General features: G+C 58.6%; 1 protein-coding gene across 1 annotated transcript in view; it reads right to left on the bottom strand.

The window, feature by feature from the left end:
* The window catches only part of LAMC3 (laminin subunit gamma 3), a 60,934-nt gene that overhangs the window by 34,030 nt on the left and 675 nt on the right, over positions 1 to 26,229 (bottom strand). The window contains exons 2-7 of the mRNA XM_046680470.1: positions 25,968 to 26,226; positions 12,443 to 12,747; positions 7,919 to 8,049; positions 4,141 to 4,307; positions 1,718 to 1,906; positions 1,524 to 1,641 (exon numbers count right to left, since the gene is read on the bottom strand). Of these exons, the coding sequence (XP_046536426.1) occupies positions 1,524 to 1,641; positions 1,718 to 1,906; positions 4,141 to 4,307; positions 7,919 to 8,049; positions 12,443 to 12,747; positions 25,968 to 26,226 (1,169 nt within the window). The remainder of the gene's footprint in view (positions 1 to 1,523; positions 1,642 to 1,717; positions 1,907 to 4,140; positions 4,308 to 7,918; positions 8,050 to 12,442; positions 12,748 to 25,967; positions 26,227 to 26,229) is intronic.

The following is a 26,229-nucleotide window of genomic DNA, read 5'->3' as shown; positions in this document are numbered from 1 at the left end:
CCGTCCATCCATCCACCCATCCATCCACCCACCTGTGCATCCTTCCATCCACCCATCCATCCATCCACCCACCTGTGCATCCTTCCATCCACCCATCCATCCATCCACCCACCTGTGCATCCTTCCATCCACCCGTCCACCCGTCCACCCACTCACTCTCTACCCACGCATCTACCCATCCCTTCCTCCCTCCCTCCATCCATCCTTCCATCCACCCACCATCTAACAAGACATGGTTCCTGCCTTTATGGAGTCTACACTCCAGTGAGGGTGGACAGGGACACAGGCAGACCTGAACTTTGCTGTGTGCTGTGGGAGGGGATGTACAAGGAGGCACTCAGGATGGGGCAAGGGGACAGGAAGAAGGGAAGACTTCCTGGGGGAGCTGTGCCCTGGCTGAGAACTGAAGAGCGAGCAGGAATTTGCCAGACACAGGCCAGAAAGAGGCAGGGTCAGGGAGAGAAGAATGCTCAGGGGTAGGAGGAATGGCATGTGCAAAGGCCCAGAGGCCAGAGACCCTGAGGAAGCATCCAGGCCCCCGTCTGAGGGCCAGTTTTGTGTCCAGAACCACGGACTACCTTATGAGGAATCTGAGACTCCTCACACACACATTGGGGACCAGTGCATTTCTGCTGCCTTTCAAACACACGAGGAGACTGTTGCAATTAGCCAAAGCCAAGTTCATTTACAAGTGCTTCTGAATTTATAATAGCTTCATTTTTTTGTTCTTTGTGTATTTTCTCAATCAAATGTTGTTAACCGTGTTAGACCCTCCTCCAGCGGTCCAGACCCCAGTGGCCCGTGCCCATCTCTCTCCCCTTGGACGCCCTGCCAGCACTGTGGACTCAGCCTCTCCCCCCACTGTGCTCCCCTCGCCATGAACGGCCTCCCTCCCCAGGGGCACGAAGCAGAACCCAGGGGTCAGCCTTCATCCCCTCTTCCTCTTCCACTCCCTGTGACCACCTGCCAACTCTACCTTCCGAGGGGCCCTGGAACCTGTCTGGTTCTGTCCCTCCATGGCCAAACCCTAGCGCGGGCTGCCCCAGCTCCCAGCTGTTCCCAGCTCCTCCCACTCCCGTTCCTGCTCGGACACAGCGCCCCCGGGCCCCCGAGGGCCAGCCAGACCCTCCTCCCCGCTCCCCAGAGCCCCCCCGGCCCCTCCCTCGGAGCCCCTCCGCTCCCCCTGACAGCCCTCACTTCTCAGGCCTCACACTGGAACTCAGCGCCTCTTACAGGAAGCCTGCCCTCGAGCCCTCAGACCGGCTGGGCTTCCGCAGGACTCGCACCCGCTCTCATCTGTTTATCTGTCTGCCTCCCTGGGGACTGGCTGTCTGTAGTGCTTGCTTGCGTTTGGGGCCTGAGAGCTGCAGAATCAGAAAAGGCTGAACAGAGGAAGGAATAAAGGAACGAAGTGGGGGGGGGGGGCGAGCTGATATCCTGTCCCCCTGCTTCCCGCCATTCAGTCCAAACCCCCTACCGCGCCCCCAGGCTGGGCCACCCCACCCCCCAACCCCCGCCCTCACCTGCAGCCGCCCTCGCTGAGCGAGTGGAACCCGGGCAGGCAGAGGTCACACTTCCAGCCCGTCACAGTGGGCTTGCAGACGCAGGTGCCCGCATCATCGCACTGGAGGCGCAGGGAGCCTGGGGAGGAAGGGCACAGGGCAGCGGGGGGCCAGAACAGCGAGGGATGGGGCGCTGGGCAGGGGGGCCCACTCACCTGCTGGGTGGCAGTCGCAGGGCTGGCACGGTGTTCGCCGGTCCCAGCGATAGAAGTTCTCCTGGCAGCGCTCGCAGTGCGGCCCGGCCGTGTGGTCACGGCAGCGGAGGCAGCGCCCACCGTGGCCCGTGCTGCGGAAGAGCTCCCGGTCAAAAGTGCACTCCTCAGAGTGGCCACTGCAGTTGCAGGCTGTGGGCAGGAGGCAGGGAAGGGGGTGTGTGGGCGGCTGTGGCATGTGGTAAGCGGCAAGTCTGTGCCAATCAGCCTCCTTGTGCTGAATGAGCAGGCAGCTCAAGAACAGCCAAGGATGGAGTTCAGGCCCAGCGTGATCAAGGATATGGAGACCAATTGATTAATCTTCCAAAACAGGACACTCTTAAGAGCAAAGGGGGCACCATTAAGAAATACACCAAACACAGGACCCTCCCCAGCAAGCCTGGATGGATAGCTGCCTGGTCATGGATCACAGATTGACCACCTTCGAGAGGGGCAGTGTGGTTCACTCAAAGATCTCTTGTGGATCCTCCAAGCCATAATAATTGTATGAATCTGGTCCCAGTGACCATGAGGTCACTTAGATGCATGGAAAATACAAGCCACCCTTCCTTCACTCATTAATTCATTTTTAAAAAGTATGTACTAAGGATCGGCTCCATCTTGACTCCCGTGGTGAGCCCAGCGGGGGGTGGACCAGGGGACAGTACGGACACATGTTGTCCACTGTGTGACGGAGGCCAGATGCAGCAAGCACAGGAAGTCCTGTGAGTGAGGAAGGGCTGTGATGGGAAAAGGAGGGGGGCTCTAGAGCTGAAGGAGGCCCTGCAGCCATCCTGGGGGGAGGAGGCGAGGATCCCCGCAGGAAGTCGAGGCTACGCTGAACCTAAAGGGTGAGCAGGAAGGAGCTGGCCAGTGAAGGAGGCAAGGGAGAGCCCCAGGCAGGAGGGGAGGGCTGGAGGAAGAAGTGGACGGCCAGGGAAGAAAGACTGGCCCAGTGTGGGGGTGGGCAGGCTGGCATGTCGAGGGACGGGCAGGGAAGAAGGGAAGAGGGTGGGGTCGCCGTGCAGTGTGACGAGACATGGAGGAGTGCAGGGGCAGCTGTGAGGTCAAGAGGTCAGGGGAGCTTAATCCAGAGGGCCGGGCAGCCTCGGGCAGTGGACTCCACCTCGGGGTGGGGGGTTAAGCAGAGGATGGATGGAATCGCAGCAGCGCTTAAGAAGGCACGGCAGGCTGCAGGTGGAGGGGGCTGGGGGCTGGCAGGGCTGCAGGTGGAGGGGGCTGGGGGCTGGCAGAACAGGGAAGAGGGAGCTCCAGGGGCCCCAAGGAGGGATGACGGGGCGGGGCCAAGGCACTGGCTGCATAGGACACACTTAGACAGGCTGGACAGATGTGGACGAGGCCGAATTCAGGGCTCAGGGGCTGCCTGGACTGGGGGGCGGCGAAGGGGTCAGGCATGAAGCCCCGGTTTCCAGGCCGGTGACTGGGAGGACAGAGATGTGACCAGAGGAGTGAGGATGTGGCAGAAGCAGTCTGGCCTTTTGTGTCCCCACCACGGAGACAGCCCCTGACTCAAGAATGGACGAGCCAGCCAGCACAGCTTCCTTGGCCCAGGAGGACTTCCTGGTGGAGGCAGGCCAACGAGGGCAGCAGGAACCCATCAGCTGCCCGAGGCAGCTCCTGCAGACAGTGCCCTGTCCCATGGAACAACCTGTCCCCTCCCTGTCCCACCGCCAGCTGCCGGCAGCCCAGGCCCAAGAGGATGGTGGGCCCAGAGGCCCAGCCGTCAGGGGTGCCTGCACACGAAGACGCTCCTCCTGCCAGGAGCCGCAGAGCCGGGATCCCGTGCCCGGTGGCAGCCGGCTCCACATGGAGAGCCTGAAGCAAGCCAGATGACTCTCTGGGGAGCCAGAGCAGGGCTTGGGGACAATGTGAAGCTGGGGTGGGCTGGCACACCAGGCTGGGATGGAAGGCGGTGGATCCTCCACCCCCGCCCCCTCATGCACAGCCCACATCCCCGGAGAAGGAACGCGGGCACCATCCTCTTCAGTGTGTCTCTGAGGTTAGGCTGTCAAAGCCACATCACACGGGGGCTGGGGCATCAAAGGCTGCCTGGGGGCATGTGGGGGAGGCTGGGTGGGCAGGTCAGCACCCCCAGGACCTGGGGCAGCCTGGCTCTCATTAGCAGCCACAGTCGGAGCAGTTAAAACAAAGGAACAAGTTGGGGGGCCGTCCCAGCCCTCCCACCACGGACGCCTCCACTGGGGGGCACTTGGTCTGCGTAAGCCGTTGGGCGGGAGAATGGAGGCTCAGACGCCCCCTCCAGCTCCCCCAGCTCCCCCTGAGCCCTGCAGCAGCACAGGGGCTCAGAGCCCCCCGGGAGCAGCCCCACGGCCAGGCCTCGGGTCCCCAGAGCCCAGGACACTCACGTAGACACTCGTTGGCGGCCTCGGCCGTGCCGCGGGCCCACGGGCGGTCCTGGAAGAAGGGCTGGCAGCGCTCGCAGTCTGTGCCCGTGGTGTTGTGCTGGCAGAGGCACACCAGCCGGCCCGCCGCATCGGGGCCGCACGCACTCGCGTGCCCATGACACTTGCACCTGGGAGAGAACACGGAGGAGGTGGTCGAGGAGCCGGGCCAGCACCGGCAGAGGGGGCTTAGTCACCTGGCGGCCCCCGCATTCATGTGAGCCCCTGATTCAATTATGGGGCTTTACTGGACACCGACTACGTGACCGGGGACAACAGAGAAGTGACCATGCGAGGCTGTTCTGAGCTCTGTACGCGTACGACCCATTTTATCCTCATGAGCCCGCCACCATCCCCCTAACAGAGGCAGGAGCGAAGGTCACCAGATAGTAATGGCAGAGTCCTCGAGGCCGCCACTGAAGGCTTCTGCCTGAGAGGAGCGCCACCCTGGACCGAGAGGGACGCGGGAAGTCATCTCAGTCTCGGGTAGAGGGTGGGCCAGCCCACAGAGAGACGGGTAGGAGGCGGGGGCCCCTGCACGCAGTTCTCCTCCGCGTCTGAAGGGATGAGAAAGGCTGCTCCTTACAGGGGACGCCCCAGCTATCGCAAGTCCCTACCGAGCCTGTCTCTGCGGGGCAGCCCCGGACCCGGGTCCCACCCCGAGCAGGGTCGGGAGACAGGCGGCACTGGGCGGGAACAAAGAAGCGCTCTGGGGCCACAGGGCACCCTCGCTGAGCCTGATCCATGGGGCCGCCACCCCTGCGCGCCGAGGGGCCAGACCGGCCACGCTCCCAGGCCGCGCCTCTGCCTGCGCCTGCCCCACCGAGCAACCAACGAGCTCGCATCTCACTGGAGCCCCAGCCCTGTGGCAGGAGGGACCGGAACCACTCCCTCGTCACAGCGGAGGGCCAGGCGCAGGCCACGAGGGACAGCACTAGGTGGCAGAGCTGGAAGCTGCACCCTGTTCCCTCCCCCTTCCCGCTGACCCCGAGCTCCGGGACATGCACGGCCACTTGGGGGCTCTCCACAAGCTGCGTGCCATGCTCCGCCCTCAGCGGGTGTTGAAGACCCGCTGGCCACCGCCAGCACCCACGGTGCTGCCTCCACTTTGGGGACACAGGGCTTGGGAAGGGCACAGGGCACTGCTTGCTCGCCAGGCCTCCCAGGGAGCCCGCGGCAGGCAGGCACCACCCAGCACTTCTGGCAGGGGGAGCCAGGCACCAGGCAGCCTCGGGAGACAGCAGGCACCAGTCTCGAGACAAGGACCACTTGTGTCCCCAGGGGGGTGCTGCAAACACCTCCCCCCCACCCCCGTGAAGCCCTTTGACCCCATGGGAAGGAGTGAAATGCCTGTGGGCCACTGCAGGACACAGGCTGCTGGGCCACCTGCTCCCAGCCAGCTGCCGGCCCCAGGGTGGTCCAGCTCTGGCAGCTGGGGCCCAGATGTTCTCTGGCCGGAAGCCCCCCGACAGCAGGCGCTGGAGCTCACTGCCACCCTTGGCTAGTCCCTCCTCCCAGGCGCTCTGACCTGAATCAAGCGTGGGGGTGGCAGGGGAGGAGGCGCAGAGGGACCCGCACAGACACCCCCTTGCCCTTCGTCCCCAAGCCCAGCCTTCCCTGGAGGGTGCAGACCTCCCCGTGTCGGCCGCTGGGCCCACAGCCCCTCCCAGGCTTCTCCACCTCCCTGGACGCCACCCCAGTGTCCCCAGATACGGAGCCCCTTGCTTCCTACCCCACAGGCCGTCACTCCCACACCAAGCCGTTTTCCTCCTAAACAACTTTTGGACCCACCAACTTCTCCCTTCCGTCCCGCCATCTCCCAAGGCCGCCGCCTACCGTTTCCAGCATCTTCTCCCTCTCATCCTTCCCCACGCGGACACCAGGGGGTTGGGGTGTTTCAAAGATTTGACCCTGCTACCACCCTGGCCAAACCCTTCAACACAGTCTGTGGGACGGGAATTGACTCAGGCCGTGGCCCTGACAACCTCCCAGCCGGCCCCACGGCCTCTGCTCCACCACAGGCCTCCTGGCCCCTGGAGCCCCGAGTCTCGCACGCGCTGGCCCTTCGGCCTGGGATGCTTGCCCCTCTCCTCGTCCAGCCTCCGCTGGTCCCCTCTGCAGAGCAGTCTCCCTGCCCACAGCACACCCTGTCCTGCCTCCCGGCCCTGTCCCTCTGGGGGGCACTGGCATGTTTACTGGGGACAGATCTGACTACTGTCTGCTACCCCTCGAGACCGGGCCCGGAACATGTGTCTTCCTCTCTCCTCTCCACAGAGGAGACTCCACTGTGGAACTCCTCTGGTTCCACAGCCGCCTCGAGGGCCCAGGACTGGGTGGCCGCGGGTGACACAGGCCTGGGATGTCACGGCCCGACATCCTGGAGAGGGGAGATGCTTAAACAAACCACAACGAGCACCAACCAATGCTGGAGGAGAACGTGGAGCCAGGACCGAGGTGCCCAGGGCACCACAGGAGAAAGGGGGCGGGGCGGGCACCTGCCCTCTCAGCAACCTTTCCGAGTCATTGGCCCTGGGCCTTCAGAGCAGCCTGAGCAGTTTGTCCTGTACCAAGATGCCTCAAAGCCTTATTAAAAGTGTTTGGGTCAGGGCTGGCCCCGTGGCCCAGTGGTTAAAGTGCTGCACGCTCTGCTTTGGCAGCCAGGGTTCACGGGTTTGGATCCCAGGTGTGAACCTACTCCACTCATCAGCCATGCTGTGGCGGCGTACCAGATACAAAATAGAGAAAGACTGGCATAGATGTTAGCTCAGGGCCAATCCTCCTCAAGCAAAAAAAAAAAAACCCAACGATAACAAAAAAAAAGGATTGGCAAAGGATGTTAGCTCAGGGTGAATCTTCCTCAGAAAAAAAAAAAAAAGCTTGGGTCCTGGGGCTGGCCCCATGGCCTAGGGGTTAAGCCTGGCACACTCCCGCTTCTGTAGCCCAGGGTTCGCAGGTTCGGTTCCCAGGCACAGACCCACATCATTCATCAGCCACACTGTGGCAGCAACCCTAATACAAAATAGAGGAAGACTGGCACCAATGTTAGCTCAGGTCAATTTTCCTCAGCAAAAAAAAAAAAAAAAACCCCAAAACCCCACAAAGTTTGGGTCCCCATGAAGCCCTACTATACCCAAGTCTACCAGGAGATTTGGGAAGGAATGGGGCTGATGGCCTTCACTGTTTATAACATCAGGAGTGCTGGTAAAGGAAGTAAAGCTTTGGAAGCTTCGAGGCCTGTGCCGCTCAAGGTCATCACTGACCAGCTCTGCTTGGAGTGCACATCCGATGGAGCGGCAGCCTGGCTGTAATGTGAGTGCACTATGCTAGGCATGAACGTGGACCAGCACTGTACGCTGGCACAAGTGCCACTTCCTCTGTGGCATGAATAAGTGTACCTGTAAGATGCAAAAAGGAAAAAGAAAAAAAGGGGGAAGGGACCTCCAGGCAGAGGGAACAGCAGGTACTAAAGTCTGGTGTGTCCCGCAAACGGTGGTGGAAACATGGCTGATGTAGGAAAAGCAGCAGGAGTTAGGCTGGCAGGCAGGATGCAGCCGGGCCACGAAGGCCTCGAATGCCGAGCCCAGGGGACCAGGATCCTGCTCCCTCTTTCTCCTCTGGGGCACCGGAAGTGGCTTATTCACCCCTCCACAGCAGACACCAGGTGACTCCCACGTGGCAGCCACCTGCTGCCCCAGCACCAGGGTCTGGGGTCCTGGGCCCCACTACCCTGCCTTCAGCTTACCTGCCGCCCACGGAGAAGTCAGACACGGCGTAGTAGTAGGACTGCAGCACCCTGGGGTCCTTGAAGATGTCGTCCCCAAAAGTGTTGAGCCGGTCCAGGGAGATGAGCAGCTCCGTGCTGGTGACCCACTCCTGGGGGAGACAGAGGGGAGGGGACAAGATGCCATCAGCAGGTTCTCAAGTGTTTGCTCCCACCTGCTCTGCTGGAGGCTCCCGCTGGCCGCCCTGGGGTTTCCTGGACACAGGGACGGGCCAAGCTCAGGCAAATTCCAAGAACACTGCAGAGATAAGGAGCCTGCGCTTTGGGATCACGCCAAGCTGGAAGCCAGGCCACTTCCTGGCTGTGCAACTTGAGGGAAGTTGCTCAACGTCTCGGAGCCTCCATTGCCCTATCTGTGAAATGGGACAAGGAATAGCGTGGACCCCACGAGGGTGTTGGGAGGAGGATGGTCGATGTCAGCAGTGGGGTCTGGCACATGCTCAGTAAGTGGTCGAGGTGCTGAGGCCAGGGCTGAAGCAGCTGATCTAAAACTCTGTCATGCAGGTCACCTGCCTTCTCCCAGCAGCCCCTGCACCCCTATTCTAGAGGTCAGCTGAGGGAGGATGCATCCCAGTGCCCCCTACCTGGCTCAGCTAGGCCTGGCGTGGGGCAGGCCCTAGGTTTCTAGGCTTCTCAAGTGTTCAGGCTCCCAACAGACAAGTCACCTGCCCCAGGTGACAGCTGTCCTACCAGAACGTAAGCCCCACTAGAGCAGGGAGTGGGGGCCTGTTCTGCTCGCTGCCTCCCCTGGGGTCTGCCTGGCACACATCAGGCCCTCGATAAATACTTGCTGATGGCTGAATGAGCGGCTTGCTGGTGGGGACGTGGGGAGAAGCCAGGTGAAGGCTGACATTTTCATCTGCCTGCTGTTATAATCAAAGGTGGCTCTGCTGAATTTTAATCAGCATTTTAATTCGGCCCAGGAGCTCCTGGTTCAGCAATCAGGCCCATTAGGACAGAAAAAGGAACTCCTGGCAAAGTCTCTCTTCTCGCCCAGCACGATCAGGCCAGCGGGCCTCTCCTGCACCCCGAGCCCAGCAACCACCAGCCCACTGCCTGGGCCCCGGGGCCTCTGCCTGAGGATGCTTCAGCCGGGGAGGAGGGGTCCAGCCCCAGCAAACTTCAGGGGATTCTCGGCACTCGGCCGTGTAAGTCCCTGTTACTCCCCGACTCGCCTCCCAAAGGTCAGTGTGCATTCTGGGATCTGGTTAAAACGCAGCTTCTGACTCCGAGGTCGGGGGCAGGGCCTGAGACTCTGCATTTCAAACAAGTGCCCAGGTGGTGCTGATGCTGCTGAGGAGCAAGGAGCCAAGGCCCAGGCCGGGAGACCCAGCAGCGCACAGCAGAAGGCCTTGAGACTTTTCTTTTTCCAGAAAAAGTGCCACCCAAAGAACTCAAACCAGTTGATGCTGGAGCTGGAAGGCACAGCAGCCGACACCGTGTGCTTAGGGCTCGGGTCCTCGTGATAACGCCACGGCGGGTACTGTCGTTCCCCCGGTTTACAGATGAGTAGACTGAGGCTCCAAGTTGCACACGTGGTGCACGGCAGAGCTGGCATTCGGGTCTATCTGACCCCGGGGTCCCAGCTGTAAGCCACTCGTTAGCCTGCATCCCTGCGTGTACCCCAAAGCCCTCACCACACCAGTGGGGCCCGGAGGGCCGCGACCTGCCCAAGGGCCGGCCAGCAGTGACCCTCGTCTGGGTTCCTGCCTCTGCTGTGCGGCCTATGACCTGCTCCATCAGTCTGTGAGGACAACAGGGACAGCGTCACAGTCTCGCTGAGACAGAAGGATGGCAGCTGGGAGAGAGAAGGGGCACTGGCTCCCTTAGCCAAATTGTATGGGGCACCCCCAAAGCCCTAAAGGTCATCTTAGGGCAAACCGAGCCCCAATGTACACAGGCAGTGGGCTTTTGCGACTTGTAGTGGCCCCAGCTAAAAACTACGAGGGGGCTCTCAGCTGATTTCGGACAGACCCGGGGTCCAGAATGCAGCCTTAAGGAGAGTGGCAGCCACCTCAGGGAGTGTAGCCGCTCAGGCAGCCACTCAGCTCTTGTGGCCGATTCTGCCTTCTCCAAGGTCCTGGGCCCCTCATGGGGGACAGAGGGACCCAAGACCCAGGAGCCACACAGACTCATCCTTCATTACCTCCCAATGCCCCACATCCCAGAGGAGGCACCACCCCGGATGTGCCCCCGAGGGAAGGACAGGCGACAAGGGTGGGGGCGCTTGCCTTTCTTTGTCCTTCTCTGACCTTGGCTTCTGCCTGGGAGCAGCAGGGAGCATTTCTCAAAAGGCTGTTTCTCCATCAGGGACAACGTCCAGGACACACAAGGCAACAAGTCAGGGAACCCAGTGCTGGGGGTCTCAGGGCAACGGTGGCACAGACACAGGAGGAGCAGGCCCCCCCCTCTGCTTGTCTTCAAAGGAACCTGGCTGACATTTTCTAATCCACAGAGCTTGGAGCCCCGGGGAGGAGGAATGGTGATTTTGAACAGAATCATGACGATGACACAGGAGCATTTTTCAATGGGACAGCAGGGCCTGGGCATCTGGAGATGTGATTCCGCGCACAGAGGATCACCCTTGCCCAAAGCGAGACCTGCCCTTTGACCCCCGCTTGCGGAGCTCACCTCTAAGCCCTCTGAGTGTCCTGCTTGGTAACAGTGCCTTTGTTCACCTGGGGTCTTGGGCCCCCCCAGACAGTCTATGGGGGGGCCTTGCCCACACACGATCAGCTTGACCCCTGGGGGGCTGGAGATTAGGGTCAGCCAGGCAGGCAGCCGTGTCTCTGTGGCTGACCCCAACAGCAAGCCTGGACTCCCAGGCACAGGGGGTCTTTTGGTTGACAGTACTCTGTGTGGGTTGCCACACATTGTCACTGGGAGACGTAAGGGCCGTCCCCATGACGCCACAGGGAGAGGACATGGGAAGCTCAGGCCTGGTCTCTCCTGGATCCGCCACAGGCGCCTCTTGCCTTCGCTGGTTTCAGCCTGTATCCTTTCACTGTAATAAACTGTCACCGTGAGTATAGCGGCTTTTCTGAGTTCTGTGACTCCTTCAAGTGAACCACTGAAGCTGAGGGTGGTCTTGGGGACCCCGAACCAGCTGGCCCCATGTTTGCTAGTGCTGGGCAGCCCGGGCAAGACATAACTTCTTTCTGGGCCTCAGGGTCCCCACTGGACACAAACAGGGTTCCCACCCTGGCCCCCCAGTTATCCCAGATAGGCCTAGGGGATGCTCTGAACACGCCAGGCCCCCCGTTATCCCAGACAGGCCAAGGAAGTACTCCCAACATGTCAGGCCCCCCACTATCCCAGACAGGCCTAGGGGATGCTCCGAACACGTCAGGCCCCCCATTATCCCAGACAGGCAGAGGGAACACTCAGAACACGTTGTGGGAAGGAGACGGCAGTTTCTCTCGGCAGAGCCCGTGTAAACCCAGGCAAGTGGACTGGAGGGCCACCCCATGCCCAGAAACACCAAGGAGGCCACCGTGTCTGCAGATGAACTGTCGCTGACATAGAGGAATGTGGACATGCCTAGGTGCCGTGACCGGTAGGGCCACAAACCTGAGCAGAGCCAGCTGGGCTGGAAGGGGGACCCGTACGGATGGACACAGCCACATGGAGCACATGGCCTGCTGCTCTCTCTGCCATGAGGACGAGAACGTGAGCCCCTGTGAACTCTTCTCTTCAAAGTGTGAATGAGCACCTGTCATATGCCCAGCCTTGTGCAGGTCACTTTTGAGTTGACTGTCCAATGTGGCAGCTACCAGCCACAGGGGGCTATTTAAATAAAAATTCATTAAAATGAAATGAAACTTAAAATTCAGTTCCCCAGTTACGCGAGTCACACTTGAAGCGTTCTATAGCCAAACGTGGCTGGTGGCTGCCCTACTGGGCAGTGCAGCTGGAGGTCATCTCTGTCCTGCAGAAAGTTCTGTCGGGTGGCGCTGCCTCATGGCACAGAACCCAGGACTCCGTGATTCCAAAAATCACATTCTTTTCACATTTTCCATTTTATCCTCATCAAAGCCCCTGGGGACACCCAGGCCGGACAACATTACAGAGGGAGGAAGTGAGGCCCACAGCGGGGGTTCTAGAAGGAGTACCAGCTAGGAGTCAGGACCCTCAAGTTCTGGTCTGGGTCCTTCCACGACCAATGCGAGCCCCTGGAAAATCCTTTCCCGCTCCAGGCCTCAGTTTGCTCCCCCCACATAAGGAAGGGGTCAGGTGAGTTGGCGGTGGTCACAGGGCTCATGGGAGCCACAGGAAGCCAAGGGAATGGACAACTCTGCTCGACTGAGCCCTGCTTCCATCTATTTCACTATTGGGGTCCACAAAAGATTTAGACACAACAAAGGCTTCTGTTGTTCAAAATCCAAAAACCATGGGATCTCATAGGGCCCCAGTGTCCCGCCACTTCAACTTTCCTGTGGTTCCCCCGACCCGGGGGGCCCGCCCGCACCCCCACTCCTCTCTGACCTGCAGCACAGGGCTCTCCTCAAAGTTGTAGGCGCTGGGCCGGCCCTCCAGAGTGGAGAAGGCCACGTTGCCCCCGCTGAGCGGGGAGATGTCGCTGAACTCCGAGGTGCAGAAGGCCACGCGCTCGTCCTCGCCGGGCCGCAGGTACTGGCCCTCGGGCCGGCCGTAGGTCTTCTGGCAGGAGGCGCTGTAGTACTGGTAGGGCTCCCACGGGCCGCCCGCCCGGCTGCGCTTGTAGATGGCAAAGCTCTCGGGGCGACTGGTGTGGAACTTCAGCCTCACGTAGGTGATCTCGTAAGCTTTCCCTGCAGCGGGAAGATGGGGACCCGTTTTACAGAAGGGAAGGGAGAGTCAGAATCCTGGTCCAGGGAGAGCAGGCTGTCTGGAGCGCTGTGCTGGGAGTGTCATGATCGACAAGTGATGTCCGTCAGGGGCACCGGACAGGACAACACTAGCACGCTCGCGAGGTATTTGCCGCTCCTTATCTAGGCCAATCTGCCTCCCTGCACAGGAATGTGCATCGTAACACCACTGACAGGCAGCCGTCACTTTTTGCTCAGATATCTCCAGCAATGAGATGTTGCCACATCCTGAAGGAGACGGCTCTACTGTTAGAAAGTTATTTCTTTTACTACCCCCCAACAAAGCCGACCTTTCCACCCGTGCCTCTGGCCTCACTCCCTCCCAGGGACTTCAGACCCCTGGAGTCTGCAGACATGCCTGTTCTAAGCCCCCCCAATCCTAATGCAATCCTCCCTGGACCCCTCTATTCCTCTCACTTCCATCTAACTTCCCCCCTGACCCAAATTTCTCAAGAGAAGTCTGTATCCGCTGGCCCCACCGCCTCATCTCCCAACTTAACCCTCAGTCCATTGCCGTCCAGCTTCTCTGGGCCACTCGACAGAGACCGCTCTTGCAAAGCCCCCTCCCCAACAGCCCCTCATGGCCACAGCCAGGGCACCCACCTCGCCTATTTCCTGGGCCCCTGGTCATTCCCGTTACCTTGGAACCCCTCTCCCTGAGGCCACTGTGCAGCCCTCCCTCTGGGGTCTTGCTCCTGTGTACCTCCTCCCTACCCCTGCCTCGGGGGTCCCATTCTCGGCCCCCTCTGCTCAACCCCCCTCCCCCAGTGGCCTCTCCTCTCCATGGGCTTTAGCCCCACTCCCCTCCCCCATGCCGTCAACACCAACATGGAGGGTCTTCAAGCTTCAGGCACCCACCCCACCCTCCTCTCGGCCCAGCTGCCACCATCACGCCCGGGAGTGCCCACAGCAATGAACCCAGATCCACCACAGCTACTCAGAGCTGTCCCGGGAGGCGGCAGAAGACGGGGGCTGTGGGAGGGGAGCAGGGCTGGGCGACGGAGGGACCACTATGTCCTCACCTGCCCTCGTGGGGTGTCAGCAAGCAAGGCTTAGGAACAGAAAGACCAGGAGAGGCAGTGCAGGCTCACGGCTGGGAGATCGAAGGCCACGGAACAGCAACGCCCCAGAGTGGAGAGCGGCTGTGCTGGGGAGGGGGCGCTGGGGAGGGAGGCTGGGGTGGGGGTGGGCGCTGCACCTTCACCAGGCCAAGGTGAGGAAGCACTGGGCTTCTAGACCAAGGGCATGAATTATTTCAGCAACAAGAAGGCAGAAATGGGTTCCTTTAGAAAGGCGATTCCCCCTGCCTGAGATGCCACCATCCACTCCCCGTCACTCACCTCCTGACTCCACTCAGGTGCCCCCTCCTCACAGAAGCTTTCCTTTAGCTGACCCCCACCCCCAAGTCCTCCCCCCGCTGGGGTGGGGGCCCTCCTCAGTACAACAAACACCTGAGCATCACACTGAGCGTTCTATGCTCACCTCTCCCCTCTCACCCCATCACCAGGGAATTACTGCTCATCGACCTGCATCCCGCACTGGAGGGAGATCCTCAGGCAGGCACTTGGCTTTTCATTTTTAAACTTTGCCCCTCCTAGTGCCTAGCAGAGTGTCTGACACCCCGCAGCCATTCACTCATGTTCATGCACATGAGTGAATGAATGAATGAATGAATGACCAATGGACGGAGCCCTTCCAGTTCTACCACTAGCAGGAGACTCCCATTCCCCAGGGCAGCACAGAACACACCTGCTCCCCTTCCCAGGTCTGCTCCTGGTCCTTCTCCCCGGCCCCTCCACCCGTGGTCCCAGACACCCCAGGAGGCCTGCCCGCTGCTGCCACCTCCATCACCGTCCACAGTCTTCCTTACGTGCTGAGACGAAACCACTTTAACCCTCTGTTTAAACATCTTGGCTCTATGGAAGAGCCAAAATTATAAAACTTTTAGAAGAAAATACCAAAGTAAATCTTCGTGACCCGGGTGAGGCAAAGCCTTCTTAGATATGACACCAAAAGCACAAGTGACAAAAGAAAAAATAGATGAACTTGATCAAAACCAAAAACTTTTGGGGGCCGGCCCAGTGGCACAGCAGTTAAGTTCACACATTCCGCTTCGGCAGCCAGGGGTCCACAGGTTCAGATCCCAGGCGTGCACCTACGCACCGCTCATCAAGCCATGCTGTGGCAGCGTCCCACATACAAAATAGAGGAAGATGGGCACGGATGTTAGCTCAGGACCAGTCTTCCTCAAAAAAAAAAATCAAAAACTTTCATGCTTCTAAAGACACCATGGAGAAAATGAAAAGCCAACCCACAGAATGGGAGGAAATATTTGCAAATCATCTATCTGATAAGGGATTGATCTAGGCTGTATAGAGAATTCTTACAGCTCAATAATAAAAAGACAAATAACCCAATTACTTATTATTTATTTATAGAAATACATTTTAAAATTATTTATATAAAGAATGGGCAAAGGCTCTAAATAGACATTTCTCCAGAGAAGATACACGAACGGCCAATAAGCACATAAGAAGATGCTCGGGGCCGGCCCGGTGGTGCAGTGGTTAAGCGCACATGTTCTGCTTCTCGGCGGCCCGGGGTTCACCCGTTCGGATCCCGGGTGTGGACATGGCACCGCTTGGCAGGCTATGCTGTGGCAGGCATCCCACATATAAAGTGGAGGAAGATGGGCACGGATGTTAGCTCAGGGCCAGTCTTCCTCAGCAAAAAGAGGAGGATTGGCAGCAGTTAGATCAGGGCTAATCTTCCTCAAAAAAAAAAAGGAAAGATGTTCAACGTCATTAGCCATGAGGGAAATGCAAATCAAAACCCCAACGAGATACCACTTCTCTCCCCTAAGGTGGATCCAATCAAAACCACAGATAATAAGAAGTGTTCATGTGGATGTGGAGAATTTGGAGCCTCATACACTGCTGGTGGGAATGTAAAATGGCGCAGCTGTTCTGGAAAACGGTCTGGCGGTTCCTCAAAACGTGACACATCGAGTCATCATATGACTCAGCCATCCCGCTCCTAGGATATACCCAAGCGAAATGAAAACACATGTCCACACAAAACTCGTCCACGAATGTTCACAGCAGCGTGACTCAACAGCCGAGGAGCGGAAACAACTCGAAGGCTCATCAATTGACAAACGAATAAATAAAATGTGGTGGATCACCCCATGGAACATTATTGGGCAATGTAAAGGAATGAAGAACTGACCCACACTACAACGCGGATGGCCCTTGAAGACATCACGATAAGTGAAAGCAGCTAATCAGGAAAGACCACTCATTGCATGATTCCACTTATGGGAAGCGTCCCGAAGACCAGAGTCCATAAGGACAGAAAGGAGATCAGGGCTGTCAGGGTCTGGAAGGGGCGGGGCGTGGAGATGGGGGTGACTGCTAATGGGACCAGGGTTTCTTTTGGGGGTGACAAGAATGCTCCAAAACCGATTGTGGTGATCGGCATATAACTATGAATGTCCCAAAAACCAGTGGATTGCACACTTTAGATGGGTGAATGGTGTGGTGAATTACATCTCCATAAGGCAGTTACATAGATTTTTAAAAACTGGATCTCATATCCATTAGGATGGCTGCTATTTAAAAGAAAAAACAAGTAATAACAAGTGTTGGCAAGGACGGGGAGAAATCGCAGCCTTGTTCCAGTTACGTGGTGGGAACGTAAAATGGTGCATTTGCTATGAAAAACGGCTTGGAGATTCCTCAAAAAATTAAAAACAGAATTACCGTATGATCCAGCAATTCCGCTTTTGAATATACACCCAAAAGAACTGAAAGCCAGGTCTTGAAGAGGCGTGTGTGCACACACTGTTCAGAGCTGCATTATTCACAACAGCCAAAAGGTGGAGGCAACCCAACTGTCCATCAACAGGTGATGGGTAAGTAAAATGTGGTCCACACACACAATGGAATATTATCCAGCCTTTAAAAGGAAGGAAATTTTGCTATGTGCTACACCATGGTTGAACTTTGAGGACGTTATCCTAAAAGAAATAAGCCAGGCACAAAAAGACAAACACTGTGTGATTCCACTGACATGCGGTCCCTGGAGGGGTCAAACTCAGAGAGACAGAAAGGAGGACGGGGGCGACCAGGGGCTAGGAAGGGGCTGGGGAGTGAGTGTGCAACGGGACAGAGTTCCAGTTTAAGAAGACGGAAAAGTTCTGGGGACGGATGGTGGTGACGGTGGCACAGCGATGGGAATGTGCTTAATGCCCCTGAACTGGATACTTAAAAATGGTTAAGACAGTAAATTTTGTTATGTGTATTTTTCCACAATAAAAGGAAAATCTGGGGAAAATATACATATATTGGCCCTTTGGGAAGGCGCTTTTGTGATGAAAAGCCATGAAAGCATCCTTGCCTTTGGCACGAGAATCCCACTGCTGGGCACTCGAACAAGGAAAGGAGCCTAAACGCGTGACAATGTCCATGTAGGCCTTTTTTCTACTGGGGGAAAAACTGGAGCCAGAAACACTTAATAAACGGTAGGAGAAAAACTCAGCAGATGATTAAAGCCGCTGAAACAAGCTGACAAGGAGTTTACAATACACGGGGAAAGCTTAGGTCCAAATGTTGAATAAAAAGAAGACACAAGAGCACAAGTTCAGCATCAGCAGATTACATTAAAAATCCCTAAAAAGGGGCCAGCCTGGTGGCGCAGTGGTTAAGGTCACATGTTCGGCTTTGGCGGCCGGGGGTTCGCCAGTTCGGATCCCAGGTGCGGACATGGCACCGCTTGTCAAGCCATGCAGTGGCAGGCGTCCCACGTATAAAATAGAGGAAGATGGGCATGGATGTTAGCTCAGGGCCAGTCTTCCTCAGCAAAAAGAGGAGGATTGGCAGTAGTTAGCTCAGGGCTAATCCTCCTCAAAAAAAAAAAGAAAGTCCCTAAAGAAGGGGCAGAAAAGAAAGACGTCAAACGGACCAGCGCGGTTGTCCCCAGGGCAGAGGACCCAGAGTGACTCTTCTTCCCTTTTCAATTGTGCTACTCTTTCCCAGTTTTCTCCCACGAAGATTGTTCTAATTTAAAAACTGGAGAAAAAAACACATTAAAAAGATTTTTTTTTCTAAAGCAACTGCCTTGCCATGTTCTGTTTTAAGCTGTTTTTCAAAGTTACATGGCAGCACAGCTTGGCACTGTCTTCAATCCCTTAAAAGAAAGCATGCGCAGCCACCGGAGTCGGTGTTGGGGGTGGCCTGGTGGCTGCTGCCATGCCAAGCAGACTCTGGGCCTCGGAACCAGGCAGGGACGCGCCCCTGATGTGCGTTCACGAAAGGATGCTGTGCGGAGGCTGCCACGGGTCCCCAGGCCCAGCCTCCTCTGTAAACATCTAGCAGCCAGACGCCTTGCGGGAGGGGAGCTTGGAGCCACTTAAAAGGTAGCTGGCAGCTCGAAGCGTGATGGGAAAAAGGCAGTCACTGGGATTTCATGCAAAGGAGCAAGCTCAAGGGCTGGGCTTTTCCTCTTCCTTGCCAAGCCAGGAGGGAAGCGAAGACACGGGAACATCACAGAGATGTGGCAGAGACTTTGTGTTACAAGAGTTAATTAGAAGGGCCAAGAAAGCAACTTAATCCTCGCTTTGTGATGAAAAGGTTTCTGCCAAAGGCAACCCGAGGGCTGGGGAAGGAAACAGCCCCAATATCCTCTAAACAGCAACAATAATTAAATTTGCAGCTCCACCCCAGACCCTTGCAAGCTCCGGGGGCCGACATAGGCATGTTCCCGTCAGGAAGGCTGGGCCCAAAGGTCATCCCCAACTGTTAACAGGGGCTGACCCTGCTTGGGAGCACATGGCTCCCTCACCTCCCACTCGCCCAATATGCTGTTCCCTCTGCCTGGAATGCTGTTCCCTGGCTGGCTCACATGCATCCCTGCTCATCCACTGGCTTAGCAGATTGACCACATGCCCCAGACTCAGCCTGGCATGGACCACCCTTCTTCTCGCCTTCTCTGGCTGATGGCTGCCCGTCCCTGGAGCCGTGGTTTGGGCGCCTTGCCGGTGCTCCCCCGGCCTCCCTGGGCTTCTTACTCTGCTCTGTAATCGCCCGCCCATCTCACCACTCTGTGATGGCCGTGGAACAGGGGTTGGGAATCCTTAGAGCTGAGCACAGCACTGGCATACAGCAGGCGCTCACTAAATGCTCGCTGAATGAGGGGGTGAAGATGAAGAATAATTTGCACCTTCAAGGAGTTTATAATCCAGCGAGTGGGTTGAGACAGGCAGGCCCAACACGGCTGACCCTGTCACGGTGCGTCTGCATCCGTGACCCCCAAGAGTCTTTCTAACAACAGCCAGCACTTAGCGAGCACCTGCGTGCCAGGCACTTTGCTCCGGGCTTTCCGCACGCTGTATGCCTGAGATCCCAAATGTTCCATCCATCACTAACGAGGAGCCTGAGGCTGGGGCAGGAGAAGGGGACCCGCCCAAGGTCACGCAGAAGACAGCTGAGTGTCTACTCGACTGCAGGCTCGTCTGCCCCCAGAGGCACTGCCCTGAAGCAGGCCACCCTCCGTCCAGGGCTCTGTGGGTGCCCGAGGGAGGGGGCAGCCCAAGAAGGCGGTGCTGGCGCCCAGGGAGACTGCAGAGGCTGCCAGAGAGCGCCAGGCAGTGTCCTCTGCAACCAGCTGGGACATAAAGCCCGTCAGGAATGACACCAGGGCAGTCATAAAACCCGGCCGCCCACATCCGGCACCGATGGCGCAGAAGGAGTTCGGAACAGAGCCTTATTTTGGGAAATGGAAAGAAAACAAAGCCCTTTAATTGGAGCCATCTGGGAGCAGTGGGCTGGGGGGGGGCGGGGGGGGATGGGGGGGGCGCTGAGCTGAGAATGCCCAGGCGAGGCCGCCCTGCCCACTGCGAGCATTAGAACCAGGTCGGGAGGGAGAGCGGCTCCCAGCCTGCAGGGTTCCACAGCAGGCAGGGCCCCCAGCCCTATCACCTGGCTATCCACCCTTCCCGTCTCCCTCTCCCACCCTAGCTCTTGGCAATCTGGGGCACGGTGAATCCCTCTGAGGAGCCAGGGAATCCCCATGACCACGATCCCAGACACCAGGCAAGCCTCGGTGAATCTAGGCTGGGCCCATCACGGTGCTCTCATCTTTGGACCAAGTGTCTAAACCCCAAATATGGATCAAGATTGTCAAGCCTACTGTCTAACCTGGGCAGAGTGAACAGGTTTTGTCTAGTTGATTATTGCTTAGAACTTTGTGTTAAGAAGGATTCTGAGGTCCAGTCTGAACTGAGACATACAAGACTGAAATGTGCAAATTACAAGTTTGCGAGGAGGATGGCAGGGCATTCAAGACCATTGCAATAGCTCAGGGGACAGATAAGGGGATGAGTGGGAATCATGGAGTGCAGGGCAAACACAAAGAATATTCCAGAGAACGATCTAGGATCTGGTGAAGGCTGACGTCAAAGGGCTGAGGAGGGAAGATGCAGTTGACTCCTGAGCTTCTTGCTTCGGTGCATGGACAGACAGCAGGAGGACGCCTTTACTTTTTAATTTTAAATACATATAACATAAAATGTACCATCTTAACCATTTTTAGGTGTACAGTTCACTGCATTAAGCACATTCGCATTGTTGTACAACCATCACCACCTCCCATCTCCAGAACTTTATCATCTTCCCAGACTGAAAGTCTGTCCCCCTTAAACAGCAACTCCCCAATCCTTCTCCCCCCAGCCCCTGGCCCCCACCATTCTGTCTCTCTATAAATGACACTGTTCTAGGGGCCCCATATCAGGGGAATGACATGGCAATTGTCCTTTTGTGCCTGGCCTGTTTCGCATAGCATCGTGTTCCCAAAGTTCATCCGTGTTGGAGCCGGTGTCAGAATCTCCTTCCTTGTTGAGCTGGATAAGATTCCAATGTGCGGATCCACCGCATCTTGCTTATCCATCCTCTGTCAATGGACGCGGGTTCCTTCCACCCCGCTGCTGCTGTGAATAACGGTGCCTTTCCCTGCGGACCCTAAGTTTTAGGGCCTCGTGTGACATCCAAGGGCTGACGTCCAGGAGGATGCTCGGATTCCTAGGTCAAGGGCACAGGTGGGAGACTGGGCGAGAGGCGCAGGCGGAGTCCCGAATGTCGACCACAGTCCCAATAAGCAAAGCCAGGGGCACAGATGGGGAGGGGTGCACCTGGTGCAGGGCGGGCACGGAGAGGAGGGGGAGGAGGGGATGGGAGGCCAGTGGAGCGGCCAGAGCCTGGCCTGGACTGCAGGGCCAGGGCCGGGAGGAAGCCTGGGGGCCACAGCCTAGGAGCTCAGGATGCATCTGGAAAGCTGGGGAGGCATTCATTCACTCATTCCCTCGTCCCATGAGGAATGTGGCGCAGCCGTGATGCACTTGGCTTCACGAAATATCCCCGCTCCACCACTTCCCGGCTCTGTGGCATTACGCAAAACACCTAACCTCCCTCAAGTAAACTGGGCAAGTAACTTGGATGGAGAGCCTCAGTTTCCCCATTTGCAAAAGGGGCATAACAATAACAGATTTAATGAGAAAATGCCTGCAAAGCATCTACAACAGTCCCGGGCATGTAGCACGCGCACGACCCGATGTTAGCTGCTCTTCCATGCATTCACCCGTCCTGCATTTACCGGGAGGGGGCTGGCGCTGGCGCCAGGGGACAGCTGTGAAAATAGGCCTTCCCTCTGCAGCCAGGGGCTGGGATCAACGACGCAGACAAACCCGACCCTCTACTCGGCTACAACCAGACTGTTGGGGGAAAGGTGAGAAGCTGTAAGAACCCATGCACAGGCATGGGGGGCTTCCCGGAGGAGGGCACCGCTCCACTGAGTGCAGGACACGGCATGTGGCAGAATTTTGTCCGCTGCTGCGTGCCCAGGGCCTGGCACGGGGACTGGCAGACAGCAGGTGCTCGGTTGTTTTTTCACGAATGAGATAGGGTTATCCAGAAGGCGGGAAGGGAAAGCATGCCGGCTGGCAGTGAGGCGGACACAGCGGCATACACAAAGCCCAGGAGGAAAGAGAGCAGTCAGGGCGCACCCATGGCTGCTGAAGGGCAGCCGGCTGCGCCAGAGTGGGGGTGGGTAGGGACCATCGGAGGTCGGGAGGCCGACGGGAGGCTGCCTGCATGCCTCCAGGGCTGGGGACTCCCCACTCCGGCCACTCCTGGCTCAGTCCCGGGAAGCCAGAGAGGGCCGGCTGGGCCCCAGGGCCATGCGGGGGCTGCTTCTGTGGGCGGAGGCTCACCAGGGCCGCTGCCTTGACCCCCTGGCCTGCCTGGGGCCCAGCGTTCCAGCCAGAACCCCCAGGGAGAAAGGGGGAGGACTTGGCCCCCAGCGCTGGCCCCAGCCAACGCAAACACGGCCGCCCACCCAACAGGAAGACGCGCTGGAGCCAAAGCTCAGGAGACCCAGCTGGCTTCAGGCTCGTTGGGGCCGCCAGGGTCCTGCTCACATCCAGCCCCCAACCCTGGGCCGCACCCCACTGTCTTCTCGTCCCCTCCACTCCGCCATCTGGGCCGTCCACTCCGCCATCCCAGCCGTGCGGCTCCAAGAACATGCCGCCTCCCCTGTGCCGTCCCCTTGACCTGGAGGGTCCTTCGCTCTTTGATCAACTCCTGCCACCCTTCAGGCCTCAGAGAGGCCCTTTACCCTGTGTGTGTCCCCAGAGCATCAGTCCTCCTTCACCTGGGTCCTGGGCCCAGCCCGTCTCTGGTGGCCTGACCCCGCCCAGCACAGCCGAGGCGCACGGTGGAAGGAATGCACGGACAGCCAGCCTGCACACGGGCGGTGGGGACCTGAGGCTGAGCAGGGCAGGCAGGAGCCCACCCACCTCACTCCTGCAACTTCCCCCTCACTCCGGGGCTCAAATTCATCTGCTCGGGACTCAAGGGTCTTTCTGTGGTTCCAGAAGATTCTCAGGAATCCAAGAAAGCATACAAGCAAAAAAAAGGAGACCCCCCCCCCACCCAACTCTGGCCAAAAGTCAAGGCTCGGACTGGCCTAATCTGGACGCTTCGCATTCCCAAGTGCAGCGCAGTTGGGGAGGGGCCCCGGGTCTACCATCCATCGGCCACGTGATGCTGGGCAACTGATTTCATCATCAGAACCTCAGTTTCCCTGTCTGTAAAACAGCCAAGCCTGCTGGGTTGGGGTGCGGACTCAGTGGGGTTCTTAGCACGTAGTCAGAGCCCCCTGCAGAGTGTCTGTTACCCCTGATGACCATCCACCTCCCCTCACACCCCCACTCTCCCCCAGGCCCCAGCCCCAGCGGAGGGCTCAGAGCTGGCGGCCCCTGCTGCTCCTTTCATCCCAGACAGGAAGGCTCGGCTTAGCGACTCCGGGATTTGGAACAGATGTCTGCGAGCTCGCAGGGGGCTGGGAAAGCGGCGACCTCCATCCCGGGGCTGACCGGCTGCCTCTCCCTCCTCTGCCCCTCACCCCACTCCCTCGGGGACTCCGCGGGCCAGAGCCGGCCACCCACTCTCCCTTCCCATGAGCCGTCAAGGAGAGGGGGACAGAGCCAGCAGAGGTGGCCTGAGGACCAGGAGGAGGGGCTCCCCATCCTACCTCGTCTGACGACCGGAGCCCTCACTGGGAACACCCTGGCAACCCCAGACCTCTTCCTCTCCTAAGACCAGGCAATCCACGGCCTAGCGTGGAGCAAAGTGAAGTTGAACGGAACCCACAAGGGGCCAAGTCTGGGGCGGCCGTGGGTCTCCAGTGTGGGCCCGGAGACAGGACGTCTCCTTCCGGCCAGCGCGGCCAGCATTTCTCAGTCCTTCGATAGAGGCCACCCCCAGGGGGGACCTCAGCCCAGAGCTGCTCTCAGTGGAGTGATGCTGGTCACACACAAGGACTGTCACAGCTCCGTAAGCACCTGGCAGACCTGAGCCCACGGAACCTGTACAGCCACCCGGAGGGGGCAGCTCTCGTGCCTATTTTACAGGAGAGGAAACCGAGGCACAGCCAGGGCATGGCCTTTGCCCACCCAGTGGCTGAGCTGGGCCTGAGTCTGAAGCTCCATTTCCGGACTTCTACCTTTTCAGTTTCCCAGAGCAGGCAGAAGAGGACCCTGAGCTGGGCCCAGAGCACAGGACGGAGGAGGTGGCATTGTCATTGTCATTCACTCATTCCTTCATTCATTCACTGTACAAACACTTCTGGAGCCCCCTATGTGCCTGGTGCTGCACAGCACAATGGGGAGAACTCGGGTGAGGGTCAGACACACGGGGGGGGGGATGTGTGTGAGTGTGCGAATGTGTGTAAACGTGTGAGTGTGAGAGCATGTGTGTGTGACTGCGTGTGGGGTCCTGGCTCCACACTCCCAGTGCCGAGTCTCTGAGCCTCAGTTTCCCTGCTTACAGAGGGTCCGTGGGGCCCTGCAGTTCTCGGCAGAGGTCCAGAGGCCGCAGTGCACACGGCGCCCCGGAACCAGGAGCTGCCCCCCTCCCCATGTTCGGCCGCCTGCCACCTCCCCCCACCTTCTCTGTGCTTGGGCTGAGCCCCTGGCCTGTGTCCGGGGCTCTGCTGACACATGTGACACACCGGCCAAGCCCGCACCCGGTCCCGGAACAGCACGTCTCCCCACAGCCCCCACCCTGTCCCAGATCTCTTCCCCTGTGGCCTTGGGGTCCTGCCAGGCCGTCTAGCCAGCTCCCCCAACCTCCCCCACACAACTGGTTTCCTGTCGCCTGCCTGGATAGAGACCTTGCCCCATCCAGAAGTCCCACCTAGTGGTCCCGACAGGCCAATGGAAGGGGGCAAGACCCTGGGAAACTGAGTTTCTTGGCCGGCAGCTGGTACATGCCTGCTCTGCTGAGGGCACTTGGTGTCCCCCATCTCGCTTAAATGTCATTTCCCAGCCCTCCCCAGGGCGCTGTCACCCAGGGCTGGGAAGAGCCAACTCCATTGACGGGAGGAGCTCATGTTAAGGAGTTTATCCTCTGACCTTGGATATACAAAGATGTTCATGTCCAGACTGTGATTTAGCAGCTCTGTGTCTTTGGGCAAAACACTTAACGTCTCTGAGCCTCAATTTTCTCATCTGAAAAATGGGGACACGGTCTCATAATCCCTTATCCAAACTGCTTGGCTCCAGATGTGTTTCAGAATTCAGAACTTTCCAGAGTTTAGGGAGATGATGCAGTCCTTACACCATGAACCGTGTTAACACCCCCAGCCAGGTCTGGGGCCACCAGCTGTACGCAAATGAGATTTCAGCAGCAAAACGTATGAATTTCACTCTGACTAGGATAAACAAGGTCTATAAGTAGCCTCACTCAGGTTTAGCAGCCAAAATGACTTCTAAAAATACTCTGAGTTTTCAAAGCTTTGGGAGATTTTGAGCCACAGATACTGGAGTGTGGACTGAAACGCGCGCTCCCTGAAGGGCTGTGTGGGCAGCGACAGAGGAGATGCCCGGCTCAGGGCCCGCACAGGTGGGGGCCCCAGGAGGACCAGGACGGGGCTGGACTCGGAGGGGAAGCGGGCATTCCCATTCCCCGAATGGGGGTGGGGCGGGAGGGAAGGGCCCGGTCCAGACTTGGGACTCTGGTTCCGGGATCGAAGGGCTTCTGTGCCTCGGTGTGGGGGTGGGTGGGGGCAGGCATGGGCAGAGCAGAGAGGCCACGCCATCCGGCCCAGCTGCCGGACATCAGAATGAAGTCTGGCTGCTGCCCAGGGGGCTAAACCCTCTGGTGATGAGCGCCCTGGCTCCCATCCCCGCGAAGACACCCAGGGATGGCGCACAGCCTTGGGGATTCATGCGCCCCGAAGGCGCCCAGAGGACCCAGGATCAGGAGCTCCTGCCCTAGGGGGCGGACTAGCTCACCCCCGGTGGGTCACCTCCCCGCCTTCCCCACCACCACTCTGGGTCTAGCATGGACAACTAATCCAGGGCGCTGTCGTTGAACCCAGATCCACTGCCGGCAAAAGGCTCCGAGGAGGCTTCGCGCCCCTCCCAGCCCCGAGGGGCACCATCAGTCTACCCTTCCAGCTACCGGGGGGCATGGGTCCCGTCCCCGAGGCCTCCCATCCCTGGGTCCTACAGCCAATCCACGGCACGCGGTAGCTGCGCCTCTCGCCTCGGGCCCGCGGTGGGGAGGGGCCAAGGCCCGAGGTGGCGGCGGCGCCCGGGGCGCGCTTACCCAGGCGGAGGGTGATGTTGACCGAGGTGGGGTACTGCACGCCAAAGGCCATGGACGGGCTCTGCCACCAGGTGCTGTCGTCGTGGCTGTGGAAGTCGGTGAGGTAGGAGGCGTTGTGGTGGCGCTCGGGGTCGGCGGCGTCGCAGCGCTGGCACTGCGCCCCCGCGGCCGGCGCGCCCACGTGCGGGCAGAAGTCCTCGGGCGGCCGGCCGCACGTGTGCGAGGCCTCGGCGCGCCGGCCGAACGCCGCGTTCTCGAACTC

Source organism: Equus quagga, chromosome 1 (genome assembly GCF_021613505.1).
Source record: "Equus quagga isolate Etosha38 chromosome 1, UCLA_HA_Equagga_1.0, whole genome shotgun sequence".
Taxonomy (NCBI): Eukaryota; Metazoa; Chordata; class Mammalia; order Perissodactyla; family Equidae; genus Equus; species Equus quagga.
Note: the sequence above shows the minus strand (reverse complement) of the source record. Positions and strands in the feature narration are given on the sequence as shown.